Genomic DNA, 26,023 nt, shown 5'->3' with positions numbered 1-26,023 from the left:
ATGGAATATTACTCAGGTGTAAAAAAGAATGAAGCCCTGTCATTTGCAGCAGTGCGGATGGAGCTAGAAGCCATTATGTGAAATTAAGTAAGGCACAAAAAGACAAATACCACATGTTCTCACTCATATATAGCAGCCGAAACAGTGAATCTCATGAAGACAGAGTGTGGCATGGTGGCTACCAGAAGTCAGGAAAGCGGGGAGCTAGTGTGAATGAAAAGAAAACTAAGTATATAAATGTATTTATTACCCCAGAACTGTGCACTTAAAATTATAAAGATGGTAAATTACTGATGTATATTTTTATCTCAATAAAAAACAATAATTTTGTTGTTGATTGCATTTTGAAGTAACATTTTACCTTTTTTGTTTTTTAAATTTTTAGAGACAGGGTCTTGCTCTGTTGCCCAGGTTGGAAGTGCAGTGACATGATCATAGCTCACTACAGCCTCAATCTCCCAGGCTTAAGCAGTCCTCCCACACTCCCACCTTAGCCTTCTGAGTAGCTGGGACTACAAGTGCATGCCACCATGCCCAGCATTTTTTTTTGTTTTTTGTTTGTTTGTTTGTTTTTTACTTTTTAATGTGGCTGCTGGATTTTTCTTTCTTTCTTTCTTTTTTTTTTTTTTTTTTACTTTTGAGACAGGGTCTTCCTCTGTCACCCAAGCAGTGGCACGATCTCAGCTCACTACAACCTCCGCCTCCCGGGTTCAAGTCATTCTCCTGCCTTAGCCTCCTGAGTAGCTGGGATTACAGGTGTACCCCACCATACCTGGCTAATGAGAATTTTAAATTACATATGTGGTTCCTATTTGTGGTTCCCATTATATTTCTATTGGATAGTAATCTATGTGGTCCAGACCCTGCCTCTGTGACTAAAGCGTACACATTATCAGTAAATCTTATGTTTTGTGAAGATGCATGAAAGAAAGATGTTTCCAAAGGACTCGTGTATCCTGGTGTTCCTGAGTCCAGAGGCGTAGGAGCCTCCAGAGGTGTCTGGGCCGGCCCCTGGAAGGTTCTGCCTTGGCCTGTTTCTACCCTCCCAAGAGGACCTCCACCCACACACCGGAGGCACTGGGTCGCCTGCATGCATCTCAGCTTTCTGAAAAAAATAGAACCTCTGCTTTCTGAAAGTCTTATCTGCCCATGTGGAACAAATCATTTCATGTGGTTATTGGATAGAATTTTTTTTTTTTTTTTTGAGATGGAGTCTTGCTCTGTTGCCCAGGCTGGAGTGCAGTGGTGCGATCTCGGCTCACCGCAACCTCCGACTCCCTGGTTCAAGCGATTCTCCTGCTTCAGCCTCCCAAGTAGCTGGGATTACAGGTGTGAGCCATTATGCCCAGCTAGTTTTTGTATTTTCAGTAGAGACGGGGTTTCACCACTTTGGTCAGGCTGATCTTGAACTCCTGACATTGTGGTCCACCCCCCTCGGCCTCCCAAAGTGCTGGAATTACAGGCGTAAGCCACTGCACCCAGCCTGAATGGACTTTTTTAAAAAAGCTTTCATTCTGACACAATTTCAGGCTTACAGAGAAGGCTTCCTGCGCTTCCTGTGCACCCTCTGCAGTACCACGTGGGCTTCCTTCTCTCTGGGTGTTCGCGTATTTTCACTGTCTGAGGGGAAGTTGCAGACATGATACTCCATCCCTAAACAGTTCAGCGTGCGTTTCCTAAAAGCAAGAACATCCCCACATAGCTGTTGTAGTCACGGTCACCAGGGAGTTCACACTGGTACAAAGCTGCTATCGAATCTGTAGAGGGAGGGAGATGGCATGGATTGTCTGATAATGTCCTTTGTAAGAAAAACCATGTCCCAGTTCATGTGTCTCATTCAGTGGTTTGTCTCTTTAAACTCCCTTGATCTGGATGTCAAAGACTGAATTCCTCCGTCTTTCATGACCTTGACATTTTTGAAGGGCACAGGCCAGTTACTTTGTAGAATGTTCTTGAGCCTGAGCTTGTCTGAGGTTTCGGTCCGTCACAGACGCAGCTTTTTCGTGCTTGGCTGGAGGAGCTCAGGGTGATGTGTGTCCTTGGGAGACCCATGACGTCAGTTTGTACCATCCCACATAACACTAATTCTGACCGCGTGGAACTACCGTGGTCCCACTGATGAAGTGTCTCACGGGGAGATACCCTGACACTTTGTAAACGTCTCAAAACTCCTCAGATTTTCACCACCAGTTCCGGCATCCACGGATGAATCTCGCCTGAGTTGATTATTAGGATGATTGGCAAGTAGTGATTTTCCAGCCCACCGTTAATTTTACATGTACCAGTTGGCTTTCTACTGTTGGGGAAGACTTTTCCTTTCTCTGTATATGGATGTATGTGTCTATTTATTACATGTTGTGGACACGTTGCTTTTTACTTTATTCAGTAGGTCATAATCATTTACTAGCAGTATTTATTTTGCTGCTCAAATTTTCTGGGTTAGGTCAGTGGCTGTCCTTCGAGCTGCCTCTTTATCCTTTTGATGTCATCCTGTGAGCCCTGAACCAGCCACTTCTCCTCAGAGTTCTGGCTCTTATGAGTGGTGGAAATATCTAGAAGCCAAGATCCGGGCAGTAAGAAGTGTTTGACATACTTGTGGGCCTGCTCAGAGACACAGCACACGGAATACCTGCTTTTATCTGTAAACCACATAGACAGGCATCACACCCTGTGAGTTTGCACCCTCGTCTCCAACTCCAGGCTAACAAACGGTCCCCCCAGCCTCCCTCCTCCACGGCGGTGCCTGACTCTCAGACAGTGTGTTATTAGGACGATTGATCTGGTGGATGCTTCCTGCACTTTATCCGTTCACATGCTCACTCTCGGAATACACAGAGCTCTTCGTGCCTGGGGAGATGAAGGCCACTGAGCAGCCCGTGTTCCGGGCTCTGCTTGGGCTTCGGGTATAAAGCGCGCCATTTCCTGGGGTGTTCAGAAATTGTGTGGCCTGGTTCCTGCCCCTCCTTTCTGTGTGGTTATGTTATTCATTTGGAATGTAGGTTTTTAAATTTGTTTATATTTCATTTTAGAATTTTACTCCCATTCTTGATTTTTTCTTTTTTTTTTTTGAAAATGGGAAAGATAAAATATATTTAGTAAAAAGAAATTAATCTTTTCTTTAAAAGCCAAAAATTTGGTCTTTTATTAAACCAGTTGTTTAATTTTATGAAAACTTCAATCCAAGGGAAGTATATAACCATATTATTGACACAAATATATGTAGTTTTGTAAAAGGTGCCGTATTTTCATGGAGCTAATGTTAATGGCCCATGCTTGAATCACTGATACTCAACTTTGTTAAAAATAAATACGTGTTTATATATTCACTGAGTCTGCTGATTATTGGCCATTTTGGAAGAGAAACAAAGCGTGTCAGAGTCAGGTTAGTGCTCACCTTTGTAATTTTTGAGGAGAGATTCAATATAATAATTTTATGTTTGGAAAACAACAAATTAATGTTTTTGCAGTACAAACTAAAGAAAACCAATCCTCTGAAAAATTTCTCTGGCTGCTGAGATCAAGTTAAGAAAAAAGCAAAAAAGAGGCTTGGCATGATGGCTCACACCTGTACTCCCAGCACTTTGGGAGGCCAACGTAGGAGGATCACTTGAGGCCAGGAGTTCGAGACCAACTTGGGCAACATAGTGAAACCTCGTCTCTACGAACGATATAGAAGCCAGGTGTAGTGCTGCATGCATGTAGTCTCAGCTACTCAGGAGGCCGAGGCAGGAGGATTGATTGAGCCCAGGAGGTCGAGGCTGCCGTGAGCTATGATTGTGCCACTGCACTTCAGGCTGGGTGACAGAGCGAGACCTGTCTCAAAAAAAGAAAGGAAAAGACCATGCTCAGCAGTGTTCATCCTTCCTGGTCACAGGCTGGCTGTTCAGACGGAAGCATCAGGCTGCACCAGCTGAGCTCCGCGTTTCCGCTCCTGCAGTGGGACAGCAGCACGGACAGCCATGCAGTCACCGGCCTGCAGTGGTCCCCGACCAGGCCTGCCGTGTTCCTGGTGCAGGATGACACATCCAACATCTACATCTGGGACCTCCTCCAGAGCGATCTGGGTCCTGTTGCCAAACAGCATCTCTCCCCCAACAGGCAAGTGGGGAAGTTCTGGACCAGCTGTTGGTTGCAGGGGGTGCTTTGGCCACAGGTGCCACTTGTGGTCTTTCTTCTTTGATTTTTGCATGAGGCTGCTACATTTTAAGATGTGGCCATATGTAAATTTAAATAATATGTTTAGTTAAAAATTTAAAAATACTGTTTTTGAGAGCGGTGTTGGGTTCACAGAAAGTTGAGTGGAAGGCAGAGATTTCTAGCCCCTATCCCACATCCTGGCCGGAGGTACGTGAGGTGGAACCACAGACCTGCCTCCACACCACCACCACTGAGTCCACAGTTTACCTGAGGGTTCACTCTTGGATTGTGCATTTAAATAATATTTTTAAAACCACTTTAAAGTGTGATTATTTTATATTTAGCGCAAGGTAGTCTATTGGATTAATAGATTAATTGTGCAGTATTTCCCCATCATTAGTATTCTGTGAGTAAGAAATGATAGTTTGTGAGAGCTTCTTAGTTATGTTCCTTTGCCAGTCTTATGGACTGTAAGTTTGTAATGTCTGAACGAGGTACTAGGTGTTCCCCTAGTGTCTAAAGGGGGAAAAGGGGATAGCGCGTGGAATTAATGATCCACGTGACTCCACACTAAAGCCATTCCGGCCCAGGCCCCTCAAGGGGCTCCCAGCTCACAGCCAGACCAGCGCAGCCGGGGCATGCACATCAGTTCACGTGATGTCACTGATGGAATTAAGACAGACGCGCTCCCGTCGACACCACTGTTAGGTGGTTCTTTGTTGCTTTGTTCGTTTCACAGCAGAAGTGTTCACGAAAACTTTCATCATGAGGCTCTCTCCCTGGGCCCTGCTTGTCTGCTCACCTGTGTTTTTTTTCTTGAGATTTTACATTTCTTTTTAATAAATCCTCCTACTGTGAGGGTTCATGTTGACCTGGGGAGAGAAATCCCACAGCCCTTTTGTAAAGGAAAGATAAGAGTTTAATAGAATGTTGGGGGTATCCCAGTGAGATCTGAATGAAATTAAGAATTGCATTTATTTAGTTTGATTCCTGGGTTTACTTACATTATTCTGATTATTAAAAAATTACACGAAAATCCAGACTGTAACTTGCAGATAACCACACAACACACCTGCAGTTGATTATTCCAGAAGTGTGTTCGTGCCTGCATTACAGGATAAACACGTTTACCCGGCACCGACTGTGCCTGGTGCCTGGGGCTCCGCACCCTGAGGTCTCTCACTCCCTGGTGGAGGCAGACGACGAGCAGAGTTAACGAGGGGCTCCCGAAATGTGCTGGGGAATGTGCTGTGGAGGCAGATGATGAGGAAGAGGTCACGAGCGAGGGTCAGGGCTGAGGGGGCTTAGGTAGAGACTTAGGAGATGGGATCTGGGGGTGGGCAGCAGGGCCTGGGCAGGGGCAGGTGACACACCCCAAGGTGGGCCGTGCTGCTGTGGCAGGGGACTGGAGGGTCCGAGCGCAGGAGCCCCAGCTCTGTGTGTGACGGGCTCCAAGCCTGGCTCCCAGTTGAGAGCATGTTTGTTGTCATTGGCAGGTTAGGGACCCCTCCGTTCTGGAGCCTCATCGTAAGGGCATCACGGCTTTCCATGAAGGAGAACGTGCTAGGGACCCTGGCTTCAGTCTCCAGCTGAGACCCCAGTGACTGGCTGCCCTGGGGAGCTCCCCTAACCCCTCAGCGGTGCTGGATGCCTGGGTCAACCCTGTCCATCTGTCAGGAAGGAGGTGGCAGCCGGGCCCACGTCCCTCTACTTCCCACACAGGAAAAGGCTCTGGAAGGAGGTGGCGTTCTCTCCTCCTGTTGGGCAGCCAGAGGTACTTGACACAGAAAGTATCCAGTTACTTTTCTCTGGTTAGACAGAGAAACAGAACAAGAAGAAATGGATAGTTTGAAAGGAAGGAGTTTCGATACAAGCAATGATTTAACACTTTTAGAGTGACGTTACAGTCTCTGACAAGGACTCGCTGTTGCGTGTGGTTAAGAAGCAGGTTGGCCGTGGGGAACAGGCAGGGGCCTTCGGGGCCAGCACAGGAGGTGGCAGGAGCCTCATGATGGTTCAGCGTTGGGCCCAACTTTCGCTTTTGTCCTCTGTCCTCTTTGCTTGGATTCTGTCTGCCTTAACAAATCTGAAGGACGTTTAAAAGAACTGACGGGTGCTAGTACTGTGTTTATACATCTGTCATAGCTGTGGTTTTAAAGCATCTAGACATAGTTTACCAAGGGACTGTGTTTTATTTGCCCAATGTCAGGGAAGCCTTTGGTGTCCACCGTCCATTACTGATGTTTTCAAGTTTGCAGCTAAACATCACCCCTGCTTTACACACGCAATTGAACAGCAGTATTCAGGTATCCGCTGGTGAAAATCTGAGTGGCTTGTAGTTCCTCATGGTCTGCCCCTTTTGGGGTCACGAGGCTTCATTCCCACACTCTGCTGCCCCACGTCCTGGGGAGTGAGCAGGGAGGGGGTGCACTCAGGTAGCTGTCAGATTGGATGTGGTTTTCACCCCTGTAGTGACAAGGGCAGGGACCCCACCCCCATCATCATCAGGCACAGCCGGGATCCTGGCAGGTCCCTGGGCGATGGCATCAAGCGGGATCTCAAAGGACAAGTGGGAGTGAAGCAAAGATAGGCAGGGAGTCTGCCAGAGGCATGGGGAGATGGGTTTCCCCAGCGAGGCCTGGAGCTGCAGGTGCCGGGAGCATGAGCCGGAGGCTCAGGGCCACGAGAGACTGGGCGTGTTCCCACCAGCCACAGGGCCACGAGGAGAGACTGGGCGTGCTCCCACCAGCCACAGGGCCACGAGGTGAGACTGGGTGTGCTCCCACCAGCCACAGGGCCACGAGGAGAGACTGGGCGTGTTCCCACCAGCCACAGGGCCACGAGGAGAGACTGGGGCGTGTTCCCACCAGCCACAGGGCCACGAGGAGAGACTGGGCGTGTTCCCACCAGCCACAGGGCCACGAGGAGAGACTGGGCGTGCTACCAGCCACAGGAGGGGGTTTGAGTGGGGCCAGGTGGACAGCGCAGGTGTGTCTTTGAGTCTCTGTCAGCCTCGGGAGGGGCTTAGAGCTGGGTCCCGGTCAGGGAGCTTGTGGTCATCAGAGTGAGATGAGGACGGCCTCACTGTGGGGAAGGGGCCCCTGGGAGTGAGACTGGGGAGGCAGGGTGGCCCCAGGTCTCATGCTCAGGCACTGGGTGGACGATGGAGGTGCTGGTCCTGTGGAGGCCAGGAGTGGAGGGTCCAGGGCTCCTGGGTGAGTCTGGGCTGGAGACGCAGACTTGTGAGCCCTGACACTCAGCTGTGGGTGAGATCCGGGGAGGCCAGAGACCGAGGATGAGGCTCTGATGGGTGGGCCTGCCTGGGCTGCTGATGCCCCCACCTTCTCCAGGGACCTGCCTGGGGGCTACTGACTCCTGGCCTGAGGAGAGAGCAGGCACCCTGAGAGAGCGCAGCACGTCCTCATCACTTAGCTCTGCGAAGGTCCATCCGGCAGGCCTCTGACATGCAGAAATGCGTTTTCACACATTTATTTCTGGTCTAGCTTTCGTTTTGGCTATTGGTATTTTTAGAATTTCTTATCCGTTTCACTCTTCCCATGGAAGATAGATATTTTGAAGACTCAGACATAACCGAATGTCCCTTTGTATGCACTGACCCTCTGCTTCTGTGCCCCTCCCTGTAGGCTGGTGGCCATGGCTGCGGTGGGTGAGCCCGAGAAGGCTGGTGGCAGCTTCCTGGCCCTGGTGCTGGCCAGGGCCTCCGGCTCCATCGACATCCAGCACCTGAAGAGGCAGTGGGCGGCCCCGGAGGGGGATGAGCGCAACAGGCTGCGTCTGCTTTTGCAGGAAGCCCTGTGGCAAGAGGGAAAACCACACAAGTAGCGGGTGTTGCTGAGAGGACGGCGTTTCGGTAATGACCCAAATTTAAAAGACATAAGATGGATAATTTTACATTTCTGTGCAAGTATATTTATGTATATAGACTATGTATATTGTGTATATAATTTATTTTACAAGAATATTCCTTTGATATTCCAAGTAAATAAATGACTACTTTTGAATGGAAACAAAGAAAATTCTAGCATTTACGAAACTTCCAGGGGAGCGTAGAGCCACATCCAGGGTCCTCTATTCCGAGAGTATTTAGAGCTATTTTTAGAACAGTTTAAAATATTGTTACATTACTACTAGATTTTAAAGAGTCTACCATGAAAATGTATCTTAATGAACTATTTTCTTATGCATAAAATATATGCACACACGTCTAAATTAAAAGGAATTACTCCACTGAAATGACCTCTGCCAACAGTGTTTTCTTAAAATTCTTGAGCACCTTCTTTTGGGATTATTGGAATGCCATATTTGCAGAGCAAGTCAGACACGTTTTCCATTAGTACTAAAAGTTGTCCTTGTGTGGAAATCATACAAGTAAATGAACTCCCTTGAATTTTGTAGCTCAGGTAGACCAGGAATCATGCTGCTGTAACAAAATGCCGTAGGCTGGGTCATTTATCAGCAACGGAAATCTGCACCTCCTGTTTCCTGCAGGTGGAATACAGCATCACGGCGTCCCGGGTTTCGTGTCTGGTCAGCTGCCCTCGCCTTCCCACAGCACCTCATGGCTGTGCCCTCGCATGGCAGCGGAGGGCAGAAAGGCTCCGGGGCCTTCAGCCTCTCTGGTGACAGCACCGGTCCATTCACCAGGGCTCTGCCTCTCAAAGGGCCCCACCCCTTAACATGATCACCCTTGTGCTTAAGTTCCAGGCTTTGAATGTTGGAGGGACACACACATCCAAACCATAGCACAAAGACAGGAGAGTTCTGGTGTGAGGACAGAAAAATCCCAGAATGTGTCGCAAACACCCGTCCCTTTGCCCCATCACCCTCCTAAAATGTTCCCAGCACCGTTGGCCGTCAATGGGTCTGTGAGGCGAACGGATGGGCACAGTTAGGTCTTCACCTGGCCAGAACTGGAGCGTCTTAGACCTGGAAGGTGTCTGGGAGGGACCCACCAGGCCGGCTGTGGCACCACAGACACAGCCCCCCCTCCCCAGCAGCAGGGCTGCACGTCTCACGTGGGCCTCTCTCCAGCCACCCAAGCAAGCAACCGCCAGCCTTTCTTTGCTTTTTCATTGTTGATTTTGAATTGTTGACCGGGCGTGGTGGCTCACACCTGTAATCCCAGCACTTTGGGAGGCCTAGGCAGGTGGATCACAAGCTCAAGAGTTTGAAACCAGCCTGGCCAACATGGTGAAATCCCTTCTCTACTAAAAATACAAAAATGAGCTGGGCGAGGTGGTGGGTACCTGTAATCCCAGCTACTCAGGAGGCTGAGGCAAGAGAATTGCTTGAATCTGGAAGGTGGAGGTTGCTGTGAGCCGAGCTCGTGGCCCTGCACTCCAGCCTGGGCAACAGAACGAGACTCCATCGCAAAAGCAAAACAAAACAAAACAAAACAAAACAAAAATCCGTCAGAACCCTACATGCTTGTTAAGAAGACAGCTGAGACAAAGTAACATAGACAGTGACCATCCCTTCCCGTCCAGTCCCATCCCAGGAAGGCTCCGTTGTGTGCTGGAATGCTCACATGTAAGCACACCCGGATCCTAGGGTCCCTGTGGATGGATGGCAGTGAGACGCTGCCAGGGTTGGTCTGCCGTCCCCGCTGGCCCACACATACCCCCTCTCTGTCCCATGGGCACAAGGACTTTGTCTCGTTGGCCGCTGAGTCCCAGGTGCCTGCTACAGCGCCCGCTGTGTCAGTAGAGGCTTAGCCAATCCTTGTTAAACAAATGGCTGGAATTTGTTCATCTTTCGTCTGCATATCATGGAACTCAGGGTCACAGTCACCTGGGGAAGGAAGTGCACAGGCACGCGGCCTCTCTCTGCACCTTCGTGGAACTCAGGGTCACAGTTGCATGGGGAAGGAAGTGGGGTGGGCACATGGCCTCTCGAGTCCACACCCATTCACCATCCTTGCTGCTGTTTTGCAATCCGCTTGATAAATGGTCTAGAAGTTTTGAGATTGAGGTAAGTTCTTAGCCTCAGATTCTATCTTATTTAAAGTTAGAATGAATATTTGTCCCGCCTTTTCTTTGGGCCTCTTCTGGGTTTTGGCGTCCGCGAATTCTCGGATATCATCTGTAGTTCACAGTTCATACTCTGTCCTGACTGCTTTGTAACCTGGGAGGCAGTCTGCTTGGGCCCACATCTCTGAAGCTGCTCAGTAAATCAGCTCAACGGAATCCAGGGAGCTCTGTTCGGTTCCTGAGTTATGTGCCCAGTCACAGTGCTGCGGCTTTAGGAGGAGCTCCTAAGAGGACCGTCTGCGGCTCAGTTACACCCTCCTGACGTGAGCCCCCTCCCTGGCTGGGGGCTCACTCCCTCCGCTACAGCCCTTGTTCGTCCTCTGCCAGGGCCCAAGAGGTGCAGCTTCACGGAGGCCAGGGGCGAGAGGAGGCCCAGCTCTCCCCGGCTGCCCATGTCTGACGCACTGCCTCGGAAGCACCTGTGGCCACTGGGCGGCTTCTGCCCTGTGGCTGGTTGACCTGTGCAACTTCCGCTCCACAATGTCCTTGAATGAGTCCTTCCCAGGCTCCTAACCATTGGGTGTTTTTTTAGCCATATAGAAATGTGAAGTTCATGAAGAAAGAAAAATCCAAAAAGGCCAGTGATCTGCCCCTCAGCCTCATCTCCAAGGAGGAGCTGGCCCCGTGTTTGTACCCCTCCCGGGTGCAGCCTGCCCTGGCGCTGGTGATGCCTCCGGGATCTTCCAGAGGAAGGTGAGACAGGCAACAGGATAGAGTAATCGCAGCCTCTAAAAAACACGTTTCACAGCAGATTAGGAAAACATGTGGCAGGAGGAGGGTCAACAGTGCAGGAGGCGATTCCTTCCCACTGTGTGCTTCCCGCCTGACTTTACAGCAAGGCCGCTTGTGCACGTGGGTCTCCAAGCCCACCCTGGTGCCTGACTGCACGTAGGCTTAGCGCTTTCTTCCAAGGCAGACAGCAGTAATTTTCTCTTTTTCAGTCATGTTTTTGTTATTTAGAAAACATTTTTCTTTCAACATTTGCCACATCAGTAGAAGTAAAATAAAACGTTCCTTTTCTCATGTGTGGTATTTGTGTAATGATGACGCCCTGCTTGCTGCGCTCGACTGAGCTCTCGAGGACGGAGGCACTTCTGTTTTCTCACGGTCGTCGCCCCTGGGGGCCTCGGACACAGAAGGTGGTCAGTGAACGGTGGCGTGGGGGATGGCTGAGTGGCAGTTGTGTCTGCGGGGCAGAGTCCTATCGGAATGTACAAGCATGACTGGATATGCAGACTTTTATTCCTGGAAGCTATAGTCTGGTCCCTCAATGACCCCATGCCCTCCACAATTATTTGCAAAATTCCATTTGATGTAAACTGGAGTCAAGAGGGGGTCTAGTCGCAGCTTACCCAGTGATATTCCCATTCCCAGGTATGGTAAAAGCCCAACTAGGAAATTTAAGTTTTGGGGCCTCACAATAAAATGGCAGATGGTTAACAGCACCAGCTCTTCCAAATCTCACTAAAACGCTCAGGAAGACGCAAAGAGGAGACACGGCCTCCTACTAAAGGTGGTTCCGCTCATCTCGGAGTGACTCCGAATGAACAGATGGCTGGTCCTGGACCAGAGAACAAGGCACAGAACCGGGCAGCCTCTGCGCCCTGAGGCCCACGTCTGCCCCCGAGAGAGCAGCTCCTCCAGGCAGTGGGTGCTGCCTTGGGCGACAGCACCCCCATCCATCCTCCCATCCTCTTGGCGACCCAACACCAGGAACACCACGCAGGAGGTGAAATGCTAAAATGTAACTTCGCCAGAAATAATCTCTGAAGATACAGAGATTAGCATAGTCACACACAGTGCTGACTGGGGAAGTAGCCTTTTTAAAATAGTTTATTTAGAATATCTGAGAGAGAGTGAAGCCCGGGAGAGAAGAGGCTGTTTTAGCTGAGCTGATCTGTCCTGGAAAAGCATCTGCCTGTGCAGGACTGTGGACAGTCTCCACTCGCTCCAGGGTGTAGACGAGAGGAAGGGTGCACCCGGCCCTGTCCCCACTCCAGTGTGTAGACGAGAGTGAGGGTCCACCCGGCCCTGCTTGTTGGCAACCAGTCTGGAGATGACCTCATGACAGCAGAGTCGGTGCCGCAGAACGAATCGAATCGGCGCCTAGTAAGCAAAGGCAGGAGGGGCGTGGCCAGAGCCGCACAGACGGCAGTTCGGCGGCGCAGGCGGCGCGGTTCGGCGGCGCAGGCGGCGCGGTTCGGCGGCGCAGGCGGCGCGGTTCGGCGGCGCAGGCGGCGCGGTTCGGCGGCGCAGGCGGCGCGGTTCGGCGGCGCAGGCGGCGCGGTTCGGCGGCGCAGGCGGCGCGGTTCGGCGGCGCAGGCGGCGCGGTTCGGCGGCGCAGGCGGCGCGGTTCGGCGGCGCAGGCGGCGCGGTTCGGCGGCGCAGGCGGCGCGGTTCGGCGGCGCAGGCGGCGCGGTTCGGCGGCGCAGGCGGCGCGGCTTCTGGGAAGGGAGCGGAAAGCTAGAGGAGGGCACGGGAGCAGCATCAAAGGCCGGGAGAACGGGGCAAAGCAAGACAAGGACGCTTAAGAACCAAGGAAATGCCTTTCATTTTTCCTTTTTTTTTTTTTTTTTTGCCTTTTGCGTAAGTTGAGCGTTTTTAAAAATTTATTTATTTTTGAGACAGAGTCTCACTCTGGTGTGATCTTGGCTCACTGCAGCCTCTGCCTCCTGGGTTCAAGTGATTCTGGTGCTCCAGCCTCCCAAGTAGCTGGGATGACAGACGTGCACCACCACACTCGGCTGATTTTTGTATTTTTAATGGAGATAGGGTTTTGCCATGTTGGCCAGGCTGGTTCTTGAACTCCTGACCTCAAGTCATCTGCCCACCTTGGCCTCCCAAAGTGCTGGGATTCCAGGTATGAGCCACTGTGCCCGCCTCTCTCTGATTCCAGGTGTGATACACTGCACCTGGCCCAGCCGCTATATGATTCCAGGTGTGAGCCACCATGCCCGGCCTCTCTGTGATTCCAGGTGTGAGCACTGCGCCCAGCCTCTATAGGATTCCAGGTGTGAGCACCATGCCCGGCTGTATATGATTCCAGTCATGAGCTACTGCACCCGGCCCAGCCCATCTGATCTTGCATGTTGTCCATGTTTTCCATCACAGCCTTTAATGTGTCAGTCATAGTTATTTAAAATCCCCTGCCAAATAGTTCCAACATCTGAGTCATATCTGTGTCTTTTTCTGATGGTTGTTTTGTCTCTTGAAAATGTGATTTTATTCTTGCTTTGTTCTGTGCTACTTGAGCATTTTGGTTGAATGCTGGACCTGTTTTATGGACAGTAGAGAGGGAGGTAAATCATTGTGTTTTATTTTTTGGCCTGGAAGTGGCTGTGGCTTTCCTTCTATTTGGCAGGGACCCCGCCCCCATCATCAGGCACAGCCGGGATCCTGACATGTCCCTGGGTGATGGCACCAAGCCAGGTCTCAAAGGACAAGTGGGAGTGAAGCAAAGATGGGCAGGGAGTCTGCAAGAGGCACAGGGAGAGAGGATGCCCAGCCAGGCCTGGAGCTGCAGGTGCCGGGAGTGTGAGCCGGAGGCCCAGGGCCACAAGGAGAGACTGGGCGTGTTCCCACCAGCCACAGGAGGGTGCCGGAGCCCCAGGGCATGCTGGCCTCTGTCCTGGTACCTGCATGGAAGGCGCACAGTTCGGGGAGCGCTTGGGTACTGAGAGGTGTCGGTGAGAGGGCAGGGAGCAGAGAAGTGAACTGGTGGTTCTTCCCAGGCTCCTCTGAGTCCTCACCTCCCTAACTGCCCCTGGGGGCTCACCTGGCATTGGGGCTGCCTGCGGTCGAGCTGGCACTGGTTCTGAGGAGCTGGAGGAGCGTGTTCTTCTCCAGTGGGAAGCTCCTCCTGCCTCCCTCGTCCAGGGCCTGGCCTTCACCCTGGGTGCTGTGCCTCGGGGCACGTGAGGGTTTCCAGGGAGCTTTAGGGGGTGTGTTCTGAAGCCTCTGTGTTCACACCCCCTGGGAATAGAATTGCCCTGGGGTGAGGCATCCTCCAGACCTGCCTTTCCTGCTGCAAAGCTCTCACCACCACCAAACCTCACGGGGGTTCAACGCCCACGGTGGGTGTGAAACTCGCAGGGCCCAAAGCCATGGCACATGGCAAGGTCGCGGTGGAAATCCATGTGGCCCAGCAGAAGAGCCCCAAGGGGCTGGCGAGGAGGGCGCGGTAAACACGCATGCTGGCACCTGTGGGATGCGCTAGTCACACATTGTGGGGGATGGGAATCCTCCAGATGGGCAGGTTCCCCTGCCTGCCGTCCAGAGCAGTTTCTGAGGAAGTTCCTCAGCGAGCGTGGGAGGAGCAGCTCCCATCCCAGTGCGTCCAAAGGGTCCCCAGAAAAAGCGGACATCCCACCTACCTGAATTGGTATTTTTCGTTTTTCTTCTCCATGGCTAAGGGGGTGCAAGAAGCTTCCTAGGTCTGGGTTGGAGGAGGCCACTTCTGTGGCTGAGATGGGGTCTCCAATGCCAGTTGGATTTTTCCCTCCTTAAGGAGGTGGTTTTGGTAGGCTCTTTACAGCCTATGACAGCAAAAGCAGAAAAATAAACTAGATACTTAAAATCCCAAGGGAATAAAAAGGAGCCTTGAACTGTGGACAGGGAGAAAAGGAGAGTGAACCCCCAGCCGCATCGTAAGACAGAATCCACACCTTCATATTGCACAGCGTGGGCTCAGCCTGAGGGGGCTGTCCTCAGCACCCTGCAGGACCCACCGCACCTTCCACCTCCCAGGCTGTGCCCCCTTGAAACTCTGTGAGCCTCAGCGCCTCCTGCGCACGGTGGCGAGTCCAGGGGCCACCACCTCGGGCTCCTGCCCAGCCTCTGCCAGCATCACGCTTCCCTGTCCTTCCCTCCCACTTGTGCAATGCCAGCCCAGGTGGCATCTTCACCCATGGGCTGGCGGGACAGGGCACCCTGTGGCCAGACAGGCCCTGGTGGGAATTCTCAGCACCTGCAGCTGCTCCTACCCTCCTCGCCCTCCTCTCCTGAATCAAGTGACACTGAGCTGACCCCCATGTCTAAAGTCACCTGGCTTATTTTACTTATGCAGGTTAGAATAAAGTAATTCTCTTAAATATGATGGTATTATTTAAAAACTATGAAGTGAGATCATAGTACAAGGTTCCTGCTCGCATTGTACTTGGATACAAATAGAACCTATCATAATCCCAGCACTTTGGGAGGCCAGGATGGAGGGTTGCTTGAGCCCAGAGTTTGAGACCAGTCTGGGCAACATGGCAAGACCCCATCTCTCCAAAACATTTAGCTGGGGGTGGATGGTGGCACACACCTCTAGTCGCAGCTACTCAGAGGGCTGAGGTAGGAGAATGGCTTGAGCTGAAGAGGTCGAGGCTGCAGTGAGCCATGATCGTGCCACTGCGTTCCAGTGTAGGCAACAGAGCAACACCTAGTCTCAAAAATTAAAAAAAACACACACACATATACATATGTGTGTGTAAATATATGTTACATATGTGTGTATGTCTCTCTATATGTTACATATATATGTGTAATAAGTACCTGATGCATGATAGGTTATATATATGCCTAAAAATTGGCTTGGGGAAGGTGATGAATGGCATATACACACAAGCATACATGTATATTTGTATAAAACCTATTGCTATGGTTTGGCTGTGTCCACCCAAATCTCATCTTGCAGCGTATCTTCTATAATCCCCATGTGTTTTCGGAGGCACCTGGTGGGAGGTAACTGAATCATGGCGGCAGCTTTTTCCTGTGCTGTTCTTGAGATAGTAAGTCTGACGTGATCTGGTGGTTTTACTAAGGGCAGTTCTCCTGCACACACACTCCTGTCTGTGCCGTGGAAGATGTGCTTGTGCTTTTCCTTTGCCTTTGGCCGTGATTGTGAGGCCTCCGCAGCCACATGGAACTGTGAGTCCATTAAACCTCTTTCCTTTATGAATTACCCCTCTCCAGTGTGTCTTTATTAGCAGTGTGAGAACAGACTAATACACCCATCATGCATCAGGTACTTATTAAGACCAGGGCATTGTACATATTCTTTTAAAAATTACATTTAGTCCGGGTGTAGTGGCTCATACCTGTAATCTCAGCACTTTGGGAGGCCAACATGGGCAGATTGCTTGAGTCTAGGAGTTCAAGACCAGCCTTTCGGGAAACATAGAGAAACCCCATCTCTCCTAAAAATATAAAAATTAGATGGGTATGGTGGTGTGTGCGTGTAGTCCTAGCTACTTGGGAGGCTGAGGTGGGAGAATCGCTTGAGCCCAGGAGGTGGAGTTTGCAGTGAGCTGAGCTCGTGCCAGTGCCCTCCAGCCTGGGCGACAGAGTGAGACTCTCTCTCTAAAAAAATTACACTTATTTCCTAAATTCTAAAAGTAATATTTATATATTGAAGATAACTGAAAATATTAAAAATAAATAAGAAAAAAATTATAGTCTCACCATCCAGAGAGAATGCTCTGAATATGATAGCATTTCTAGAGTCTTTTTAAAGGTTTATACAAATCAGGACGTGCATAGTAAATCTGTTTACGACAGGAAAATTCAGCTCATTTCGTCCCTCCTGGTGGAAGGTGGTCCCTCCCCACACCCCCACCGTGCTCCGCCCCCCACAGGCCTAGACAAGCCCCACCTACTGTTAGTGTCTTTAGACAGCCTTCTCCTCCCTCCAGAGAAAGTGTCCATTCTAGCGGGACAGTAAGTTCTCCTTCACTGTTGGGTATTTTGGGGTGAATATGGAGAGTATGATTTTAAGATGTTTCCAAAGGCTCTGGTTTCTAATACAAATCACTGAGGATACCTGAAGAGGCATGTTGACATGTTGTTGCTTCCTTTGTTTTCTTTCTTTTTTTTTTTTTTTAGACGGAGTCTCGCTCTGTGGCCCAGGCTGGAGTGCAGTGGCCAGATCTCAGCTCACTGCAAGCTCCGCCTCCCGGGTTCACGCCATTCTCCTGCCTCAGCCTCCTGAGTAGCTGGGACTACAGGCGTCCGCCACCTCGCCCGGCTAGTTTTTTGTATTTTTTAGTAGAGACGGGGTTTCACCGTGTCAGCCAGGATGGTCTCGATCTCCTGACCTCGTGATCCGCCCGTCTCGGCCTCTCAAAGTGCTGGGATTACAGGCTTGAGCCACCGCGCCCGGCCCCTTTGTTTTCTTAAGAAAGAGACCGTCAAATAATGTCAGGGGAGCGTCCCTGGACGTACCACCTTACTCTGTGTTCATGGCGTCTCTGCCCACACTCGTGCAGGAGAGCTGCCGCCGGCTCTGGGCCATGCCTGCCCTTTGGCTCTTTCTCCACGAGCGCTGAAGGATCTGCACGGATCATAGCCCTGACCCTGCCGCACCTCTGCCGTCTGCTGGCCCTGAACCGAGGCTTCATTCTGGGTGGGGGCCAGAGCCTCCAACAGCTGAATTAATCGGCCCCAGATTTGGAAAAAGGTCCCCTGGGTTCTCACAGAACACGTCTACTATTTCACAGTCTTGGGGTAACAGCCTATAATTCACCTCTGTTCAGTTCAACAAACACTGCCTAAGCATCCACTTACGAGCAGAGTCTGTGCTACGTGCTAGGCGGTGGTTCTGGCCCTGCCCTGTGGGTGGGCAGAGAAGCCCAGCCCTAACATAAATCAGAGGTCCTGCCTGCAGGCGTATTTTGTTTGACCCTCGTGATGTTTTACTAGTGTTCGAACTTGCATATTTTCCATGGGAAGGGGCCTGTGAGTTCCCCACAGCTCTCCCCACACACCGCTTTTTAATGTCCTGCCCAGTTCCTGTAAGCTCCAGAGCCTGTGACCTCCAAACTGTGCGGTGATCACAGAATAAACACAGCCCTGTGGGGAGCCACAGAGCTGGAGAAGCAGGAGGGGTGGGAAGGTCAAAGGCAGAGAGGCGAGAAGTAGAAACGTGTGTCCTCAGCCTGGTGTCGCCCTGGGGGTTGGGCGCTCTGGCAGGTACAGTGGAGCCTCGCCTCTAAACTGTCTTGCAGATTTTTCTGTAGTGTTGGAATAGGCCTTACTCACGGCTGTGCTTGCCCAATTTGGCCTGTCACTGGATTTGTGAAATGGCCTTGAGGCAATGACTTAAATGATTTTTTAAGTCTGTTTTTCTCTCATGTGAGAGTCTAGACCTGGAGGCAGCCAGAAGTGGCGGCAGCTGCAGAGAGTTTTCCTGGGACACAGCCACGTGCCCTTGTCTCCGTCTTGTCTGTGGCTGTGGCTGTGGCTGTGGCTGTAGGGATCCACAAGGCTAAATCCTCATAATCTGGCCCCGTGCAGAACACGTGTCCAGCACGACCCTGAATCAGGGACTGGCCGGGAGCGTGTGGTGTGGGGACCCAGGCCTCCTCCCTTCGTCTGGGAGCGGCTGTCCTCCGTGCATAGAGCTGATGCTGCGATACCCTAACTTGTATGAACTTGATTGACTCTGTCTTAGCTGAAAAACCTGGACGGACTCCATTCGGCTCCTTCATTTGCAAGACATTAAGGGTTCCTCGCCCACCCCTTTCCTCAAGGACTTAACTCGTGCAAGCTGACGCTCAGCACATCACAGGGTGCAATTAACTGATGAGGCACCGGGCAAGCTAATCGCTTGGGCGATAGTACTGTAAAGGCCCCGCGTTTGTGTCCGGAGCCCCCACACCCATCACCTTGTGATGAATTTAAAGCCTCTGGACCTGGAACTGTTTGTTTTCATGTAACCATTTGTCTTTTCAACTTTTTTTTTTTTTTTTTTTTTTTTTTGCCTGTTTTACTTCTGTAAGATTGCTTCAGCTCAATCCCCCCTCCCCTCTTTAAACCAAAGTATAAAAGAAAATCTAGCCCCTTCTTCAGAGCCGAGAGAATTTCGAGCTGTCTCTTGGTCGCCGGCTGATAAAGGACTCCTGAATTAGTCTCAAAGTGTGGCATTTCTCTATAAGTCTCCTGGTTACAACACCACCATCGTTCCTGGAGGGGCCACCTCTGGAAGGCCGCTGGCCGCCACGTCCACAGTTAAAGCAGCAGGCGGAGACAGCGTGGTGCTGAGGCTGCCAGGGAGGCTGGAAGTGGCTCTGTAAGCGCCGGGGCCTGCACTGTCGTGGGAGGGGACCTGTGTCGGGAACCTTCCGGCAAGCCAGGACGAGAGCGCTCCCATCCTGAGCAAACTGCTTTTTCCTTTTTGCTCAGGCTGTGATGCCACGAAGCAAATGAAGAGGCGAGAAGGTGACAGGGCTTGGAGCCGGAACCTCAGCTTGATGCCTAGATCTGTGGAGCAGCCCTGTCCCCAGGCAAGTTGCTGCTTCAGATCCCAGTGCCCGGTGGGGGCTGTATGTGCCCTGCTTACCTCCCAGCCTGTGGTGTAGGTGAGACGGTGTGAGTGGAAAAGGCAACACAGATGTGAAGTTTTAGGAAAATGTTAGGCCTGACCCCTAGGGCTGTGGGCAGCTGCCCAGGCTCTTCCTCTGTGCAGCTGTGGGCTGAGCTGTCCCCCTCTGTGGCTTGAGCAAGTGTGGCTGGACCAGGACGGGCACGGGCAAGGCTCCCATGAGCTGCCGTCCTCACTCTCCCAGCATTGGGCTCCTTGGCGATGGCCAAGTTCTTTGTCGATGTCTGTCCTCTCCAGCCCTGAACTGGGTCCTGAACACCCTGTTGTCTGCTTATGTATTTTGCTACTGCTGCCGGCCTGCGTCCTACCTTGCTCTCCACCACTTTAATCACACTCAGTGAAGGGTTTTGCCATTTTCTCTGAATCTAAGAAATCAACGCTGTTGTAAATAGGCATCCAAAATGCATGTGCTTCTTGTCTTCCTCATGTTATCCAGACTCACCACACGTCATTTTGGAGGATGCCTTCCTTTCCGGATTCCGTCCTCTGCAGCGCTGGCCTCAGGCTCCAGGTCCCAGCTGCTGGGGCTGCTGTGGGGCCCATCTCGCAGGACTGAACCCACTGCTGCCCGGTCCCTGGGAAGTCTCTTGTGGACAGACTACTTCTTAGTTTGTTTTGTTCCTATACATTAGAAATATAGACTCATATTCTTTGAGAATTAACCAAAAAACCTACCACATAGCTCCTGAACAGAATATGAAAGTGGGTAGCAGCTGGAGGAGCGGTGTTTGTGGTCCCCAGCGCGGGGTCCGTGCCGGAGGACGCATCCCTCCCACGTGCCATGGGCCATGCGGAATCAGTCCCTCTTCCTCCCTAATCTCAGCTATTCCAGCTGGGCTGCAGCCGCACGGAGCTCACCAGAGGTCACTGGGTGAGCCTCTGCGATTACCTTCTGCAGACCCTGAGGCCTGGAGTCCCTGAGCCTTGAGCCTCCCAGGGGGCAAATGCACTCGGCACTGGTGAGGTCCACCGCTGACTCCGTAACAGCGCTCCCAGGGAAAGAGCAGTGCTGGGCATGTCACTTTTTACACAAGGGCGATTTAGCCACATGCTGTATCAGACACAGGGGACCCCTCCCTGCCTGGGGGCTTTAAATGCCACGCGCTCAGGCAGCCCTTCCTGGCATGTCAGCCACCGCCCGCCAGTGTCTGTGGGACCCTGAGGGCCCCTCAGCCTTCCGCTCCCAGGAGCACCTCAAGTGCCTCAATTTACTCACTCTCTGGTGAGCCATGAGACAGCCCTCAAATCGACAGTGTCCGGCATTTAGTGATTCCAGTGACACTTTGGGAGGGGCCCATGGCCCTCACCGGCCTCCTGCCGTCTGCCCCCACTTCCCTCCCGTCTTCTCAGAAGCAAAGGCCTCCCTCCACTGGAGAGCCTTGCACCAGCAGGCCTCCGCGGCGCGGGCCTCGGTATCCTTCTCTTCACAGATTAACAGACAGAGCTGGCCCCTCCCTGAAGGGACCCTGAGCCCTTCTTCTCTAGGATCTTCCAAGTCACAACCAAAGCTCCTAAGCCGCCTCCACATCCCCAGTCTCTCCAACCTTCCTTAGTCTCTTCTCCAAAAGTCATTCCTGAAAACCTTGTCGTCCTTGGCACCCTCAGGACGGGGTGTAAAAGGGAGGAACGCCGGCCACCACCAGGCACCGTTGCGTTTCTGTTTCTCTTGCAGTTCCGCGTATTTCTTACAGGGAATTGCCCGGGAGTTAACAGCTCTTGTCCAAGTCAGCAGCAAGCTCTAGCAGCTGCTCGCGGTTGAAATGTGGTCTTTGCTTTCCGTGAACCTGTCACACAGCTTCTTCCATTCTGAGAATTTTGTGACGTGTTTTCAGAGATGTGGAAATTTTTACCCTCTTTATTTTTATTGTCTGGCACACGACAGGCAGTCAATTGCACGCCCAAAAACGTACTTTAATGCATCAGACTGAAGACGTTCTGAAGCCACTTAGTCATAACTGGGGATGGAGGTGGTGGTTAACGTTCCACTGTGTGCGGTGCCGGACATGCAAGAATTCCAGCAGCCAGACAAGGGGGCGGGTGTTCGCGGAGAGGGTGTGGTCTGCACCTGCCCGTCAGCCACAGCCACGCCCTAGGTCGCGGAGAGGGTGTGGTCTGCACCTGACCGTCAGCCACAGCCACGCCCTAGGTCGCGGAGAGGGTGTGGTCTGCACCTGACCGTCAGCCACAGCCACGCCCTAGGTCGCGGAGAGGGTGTGGTCTGCACCTGCCGGTCAGCCACAGCCACGCCCCCACGTGATTTTCCTTGGTGTTGCTTATGAGGTGCTTGTTGATGCCAGAAATATCAAAGCAGCAAAGCTGTGGCTGAAAAGCAGGCAGAAGTCTGTGCCGCGTGGGAGGCTCGGCAGCGCCCGCACCGACCGGAGATCTGAAAGGGGCGCGTTCTCTCCTCCTCACCGTGGCCAGGGTCCTGTTCCGTGCGCGGATCCGCTGCTGGTGTCTGCGGGAACACGGGCCCCTGAGCCACTGCGGAGCAGAACTGATGCCCGTCCTGGCTTCTCCCCGTTTTTGTCTCTTGCTGACTTGTTCGGTATCTTGGCTTCACACACTAGAAAGCTCACAATAGTTCAGGGATGCGGTTTAAATACATCTGAATCCCACCTCTCCGCAAACTACACATTAGTTCAATAGAATGAGTTTCTAGTTTTCAGCCAGAAAGGCTACCTTTGCCTCTTGAATAAACTTTTACAGATAAAACTCCTCCTATAACACTTGCTCAGAATTTAATTTTCCCACAGCAGGAAAATTCAATCCTGCCCTCTGGGCACGTCCTCCCACGTGCCTGCCGAATCGTGCGGGGAGGTGACACTGCAGCCTCCGTGCCCTCCAGGAGAGCAACCCCCAGAGGAAGTGAGGCGGGGACACGCCGGGGAGCACAGGCTGCTGAGCCAGAGCCTGAGCACAGTGGGAGCCGAGAGCATCCGGTGGGCTTAAGGTTTCTTCGGACTCAACGCCTGTAACTTACAACTGCCCACACCAGGCACAACACAAACTTCTGGTCAACCCAGGAGAAGCCAGTGCAATGCTGGCGTACATGGGAGACGCAGTGAGGATGAATTAAGCCCTTTCCTCTGTGGCCGACCCCACCAGGCTCCTCCGCAGGGGACAGTGCCTTGAGCTGCAGCACAGCCCATTCCAGGGGGAGGGGCCCAAAGCTCCGTGCCCACAGGGCCCAACCTCAGCCAGAGCAGAAATTTGCTGGGAGAGCCCCTCCAGCTCCTGCAATAGCCCTGCGGCTGCCTTGTGCTTTCTTTGTTTGTTTTGAGACAAGGTCTTGCTCTATTGCCCAGGCTGGAGTTCAGTGGCATGATCAAGGTTCACTGCAGCATCAGCCTCTTGGGCTCAAGCCATCCTCCTGCCCCAGCCTCCAGACTAGCTGGGACTACAGATACCAGCCACCATGTCTGCTAATTTTTAATTTTTTTTTTTTTGTAGAGACAGGGTCTTGCTATGTTGCCCAAGCTGCTCTAGACCTTCTGGCCTCAAGCAATCCTCTGGCCTCAGCCTCCCAAGGCACAGCCACCTTGTTCTCTTAGGAGCCTTGAAGGCCTGGGTCTTGACGTTGGCCCTCAGAGGTGGCTGTTACCTTCCCTGCTTTACAAAGAACGGACACAGCTGATCGGGAGCACATAACTGAGCAAGATCAGCCAGTGTGGCTCTTTCAAAAAGCCCAGCCTGCCTCTCTGATGTAAATCAGTACAAAAATGACTGTGTAATTTATGCAAATGCTGTTTGCAGAAGGGTTCCGTTCGAGTGCTGGGAGCACAGTGCTTTCTTCCAGGGCCACCCTGCACCAGGGACCCTGGACGCGTCACCTCCCTGGGATGCTCCTTCAGCAGCAGGAGCACTGGCTGGGCCCCTCTGAACGCTCCTGTGAGGACGTTCCTTGGGGAATCACTTGGAAGTGCTTTCATCTCAGCCTCCATAGCCCTGTAGACCTCAGTGAAGTGCAGGCTTAAGTGGTGAGACGCCAGCCACACACCTGACGTTTGGGGGCAATTTACAAACGCCTTGGAAAAGCGCCCTAGGGGAAAAGTAAAACTCAGATAAAGGAGGAGGAAAATAAAAATAAAGGGCCGAAATCTGACAAGTAGCTGTTTTTAAAAACCTCATTCACCATCACAGCAGGCAGAGTCATTTGTATTTACTTTGCTTCCCATTTATAGGCCAAGTAGCTAGCGCTGAATTGATTGCGGTTTCATTTCAGTGGGTTCTCTGTTAAAGCCTCTTGATGATGATGGTCCTTAAGGCTTAACACTACTGAAGCGTGGGAAGTAGGTAATGAGGACTGAAAGGCGTCATTTTCCAGCAGTTTTGTAGCCACAATAGAGTCAAATGGTTGGTTTCTTCATTTACTGCATAACCTTTTCTAGTTAACCAACGCCCGTTTTCAACTGTTTTGCAATAAATTATCCACAAAATGAATTTTTCCCCTGCAGAATTTCAGAGCCCCTGGTCTGTGATTTGTGAGCTCCCACAGGGCTGGAAGGGGAATTCCCAAAGCTCTGAGGAAAGATTCTTGCTCAAAAGGTGCTGAGGGAGAAGGAATCTCTAAGAGCACTTGTGTCTATTAATAATTATTTATAAAAACCGATTTTCCTCGTTATCCTTCTCAGGATTTTGGATCTGTCTGTGTCAGTAGCATGCTCACTCTCAACAAGAAGCTGGACTCATTTTTTTGTGTGGTGTCTTAAAAAGTTCTTTTATTCTGTCAGCCTAATGCCAAATAATTGGATGACTGAAGTTTTCACTTTTTAGATTTTTTTTTTTTAATGTGTCATGTTTTCTTAACTTTTTTTTTTGTAATCAGCTTTCTCAGGTTGAAATGTTTTTCTGTAAGTTCTAAGTCAAGATTTCGGTTCCAAACCATGCAGGCAAAGCCTAAATTATATCCTTAACAGCATCCAACTCAGATGCTCTCCCTAGTCAGACCAATGATTGCGTTTCATGACATGGTATGGGTGATTCTCATCAGTTCACATTATTTTTTTTTTTCAGTTTCAGCTAAAAAACAAAACCAAACAAATTGCTTACCCCCTACATAAGGTGCTTGCATAGTTGATGGCCCTTGAGATAATGGCCAGTCAGCGTTGTCCTTGCAAACCAAGAAGCTCTTCCAGGAAAGGATCCCCTATGACAGGGAGATATGGGCTGGAGTTCATGCAGATGAGAATGGGCCAAGACAGGCTGAGCACCGGCTTAAACCAGGCCCTGGCAGTGAGCCCAGCCAAACCAGGCCTTTCAGGTCCTTACATGGCAAAATGTGGTGATGGCTAATTTTCTGTCAGCTTGCCTGGGCTAAGAGGTGCCCAGGTAGCTGGCAAACGTGTCTCCGGGGTGTGTCTCAGGGCATATGGATGAGATGGGCGTCTGAATTGGACTGAATAGCATCTCACACTCCGGAACGGGAACGGGTACCATCCAACCCGCTGAGGGCTGGAACAGGACATGGCGGTGGAGAAAGGGAGACTGCTCTCTCCTCTTGAGCTGGGACATCATTTTCTCTTGCCCTTGAACATGTGAGTTCCAGGTTCTTGGGCCTTTGGGTTTGGACTGGAATGACACCACTGGCTCTCCAGGGTCTCCAGCCTGCAGATGGCAGATCATGGACTTCTCCATCATTGTGTGAGCCAATATCTGGGAAGAATCTCCCTCTAAATCTCTATATTCATCCCATCGGTTCAGTTTCTCTGAAGATCCCTGACAAACACAATTGCTGTCACGTGTCATGAGCACTTTGGGTTCCAAAAAAGACCCAAGTAATGCCCAGAATAGCACCCTGTGAACTGACCAAGGGAAAAGCCAAGCAACTTGCTTTGCCATCGCTAAATGCACAGAATGTCTGAAGAATTAGGCCCCCTCACTGCACCAGTCAGCGGTGTGTGGTGCTGTGGTGCTACCAGCTCACTCCTGGGGCCTCTGAGAAACTTTGCTGAGGCACACATTTGAAGGTGTCACAGTGACATGAGGGACCTGTGGCCTGTCTAGAGCCTCATTCCCAATGTTCTGCCCAGGTGCCAATAATTCTGTCCCCAGATGCTAAGTGACCAAGGTTATTTTGAGAAATGTCTTGTGCATCAAGAGAGAAGTCGGTATATGTGTGTATGTATGTGTATGTGTGCATGTATATGTATTATGTACATTCATGTGTGCATGTGTATATGTGTACGTGTGCACGCATGCACATTGTGTGTGTATATGTGCATGTGTTATGTGCCTGTGTTTATGCACATGTGTGCATGTATGTGTATTATGTGCATGCATGTATGCACGTGTGTGCATTGTACACGTGCATGTATGTGTAGTGTGTGCACACAAGTGCACATGTATGTGTGCATGTACGTGTATTATATACATGCATGTATGCGTGTATGTGTACGTGTGCATGTATATTATGTGCGTGCATGTGTGTTTGCATGTGTATTGTGTGTATGTATATATGTGCACACATGTGTTA

The 26,023-nt window shown here is 51.2% G+C and overlaps 1 protein-coding gene across 9 annotated transcripts in view; it reads left to right on the top strand.

Annotated features, from left to right (window-relative positions):
• DYNC2I1 (dynein 2 intermediate chain 1) overlaps nucleotides 1–19,482 on the top strand; it is a 110,464-nt gene extending 90,982 nt beyond the window's left edge. For 7 of the 9 annotated variants that reach the window (XM_011729943.3, XM_011729940.2, XM_011729938.2 and 4 more), the window contains 2 exons: nucleotides 3,875–4,098; nucleotides 7,782–8,391. In XM_011729943.3, coding sequence (XP_011728245.2) covers nucleotides 3,875–4,098; nucleotides 7,782–7,980 — 423 coding nt within the window. In that variant the 3' untranslated portion in view covers nucleotides 7,981–8,391. Of the gene's footprint in view, nucleotides 1–3,874; nucleotides 4,099–7,781; nucleotides 8,392–8,646; nucleotides 9,276–19,349 lie in introns of those variants that run through there. The other 2 variants (XM_024790703.2, XM_011729939.3) reach the window with 2 other exon arrangements.
• The last annotated feature ends 6,541 nt before the right edge of the window (nucleotides 19,483–26,023 follow it).

The sequence above is a fragment of the Macaca nemestrina genome, chromosome 4 (assembly GCF_043159975.1).
Source record: "Macaca nemestrina isolate mMacNem1 chromosome 4, mMacNem.hap1, whole genome shotgun sequence".
Taxonomy (NCBI): domain Eukaryota; kingdom Metazoa; phylum Chordata; class Mammalia; order Primates; family Cercopithecidae; genus Macaca; species Macaca nemestrina.
The sequence above is the reverse complement of the archived record's forward strand: the minus strand, read 5'-3'. Positions and strand labels throughout refer to the sequence as shown.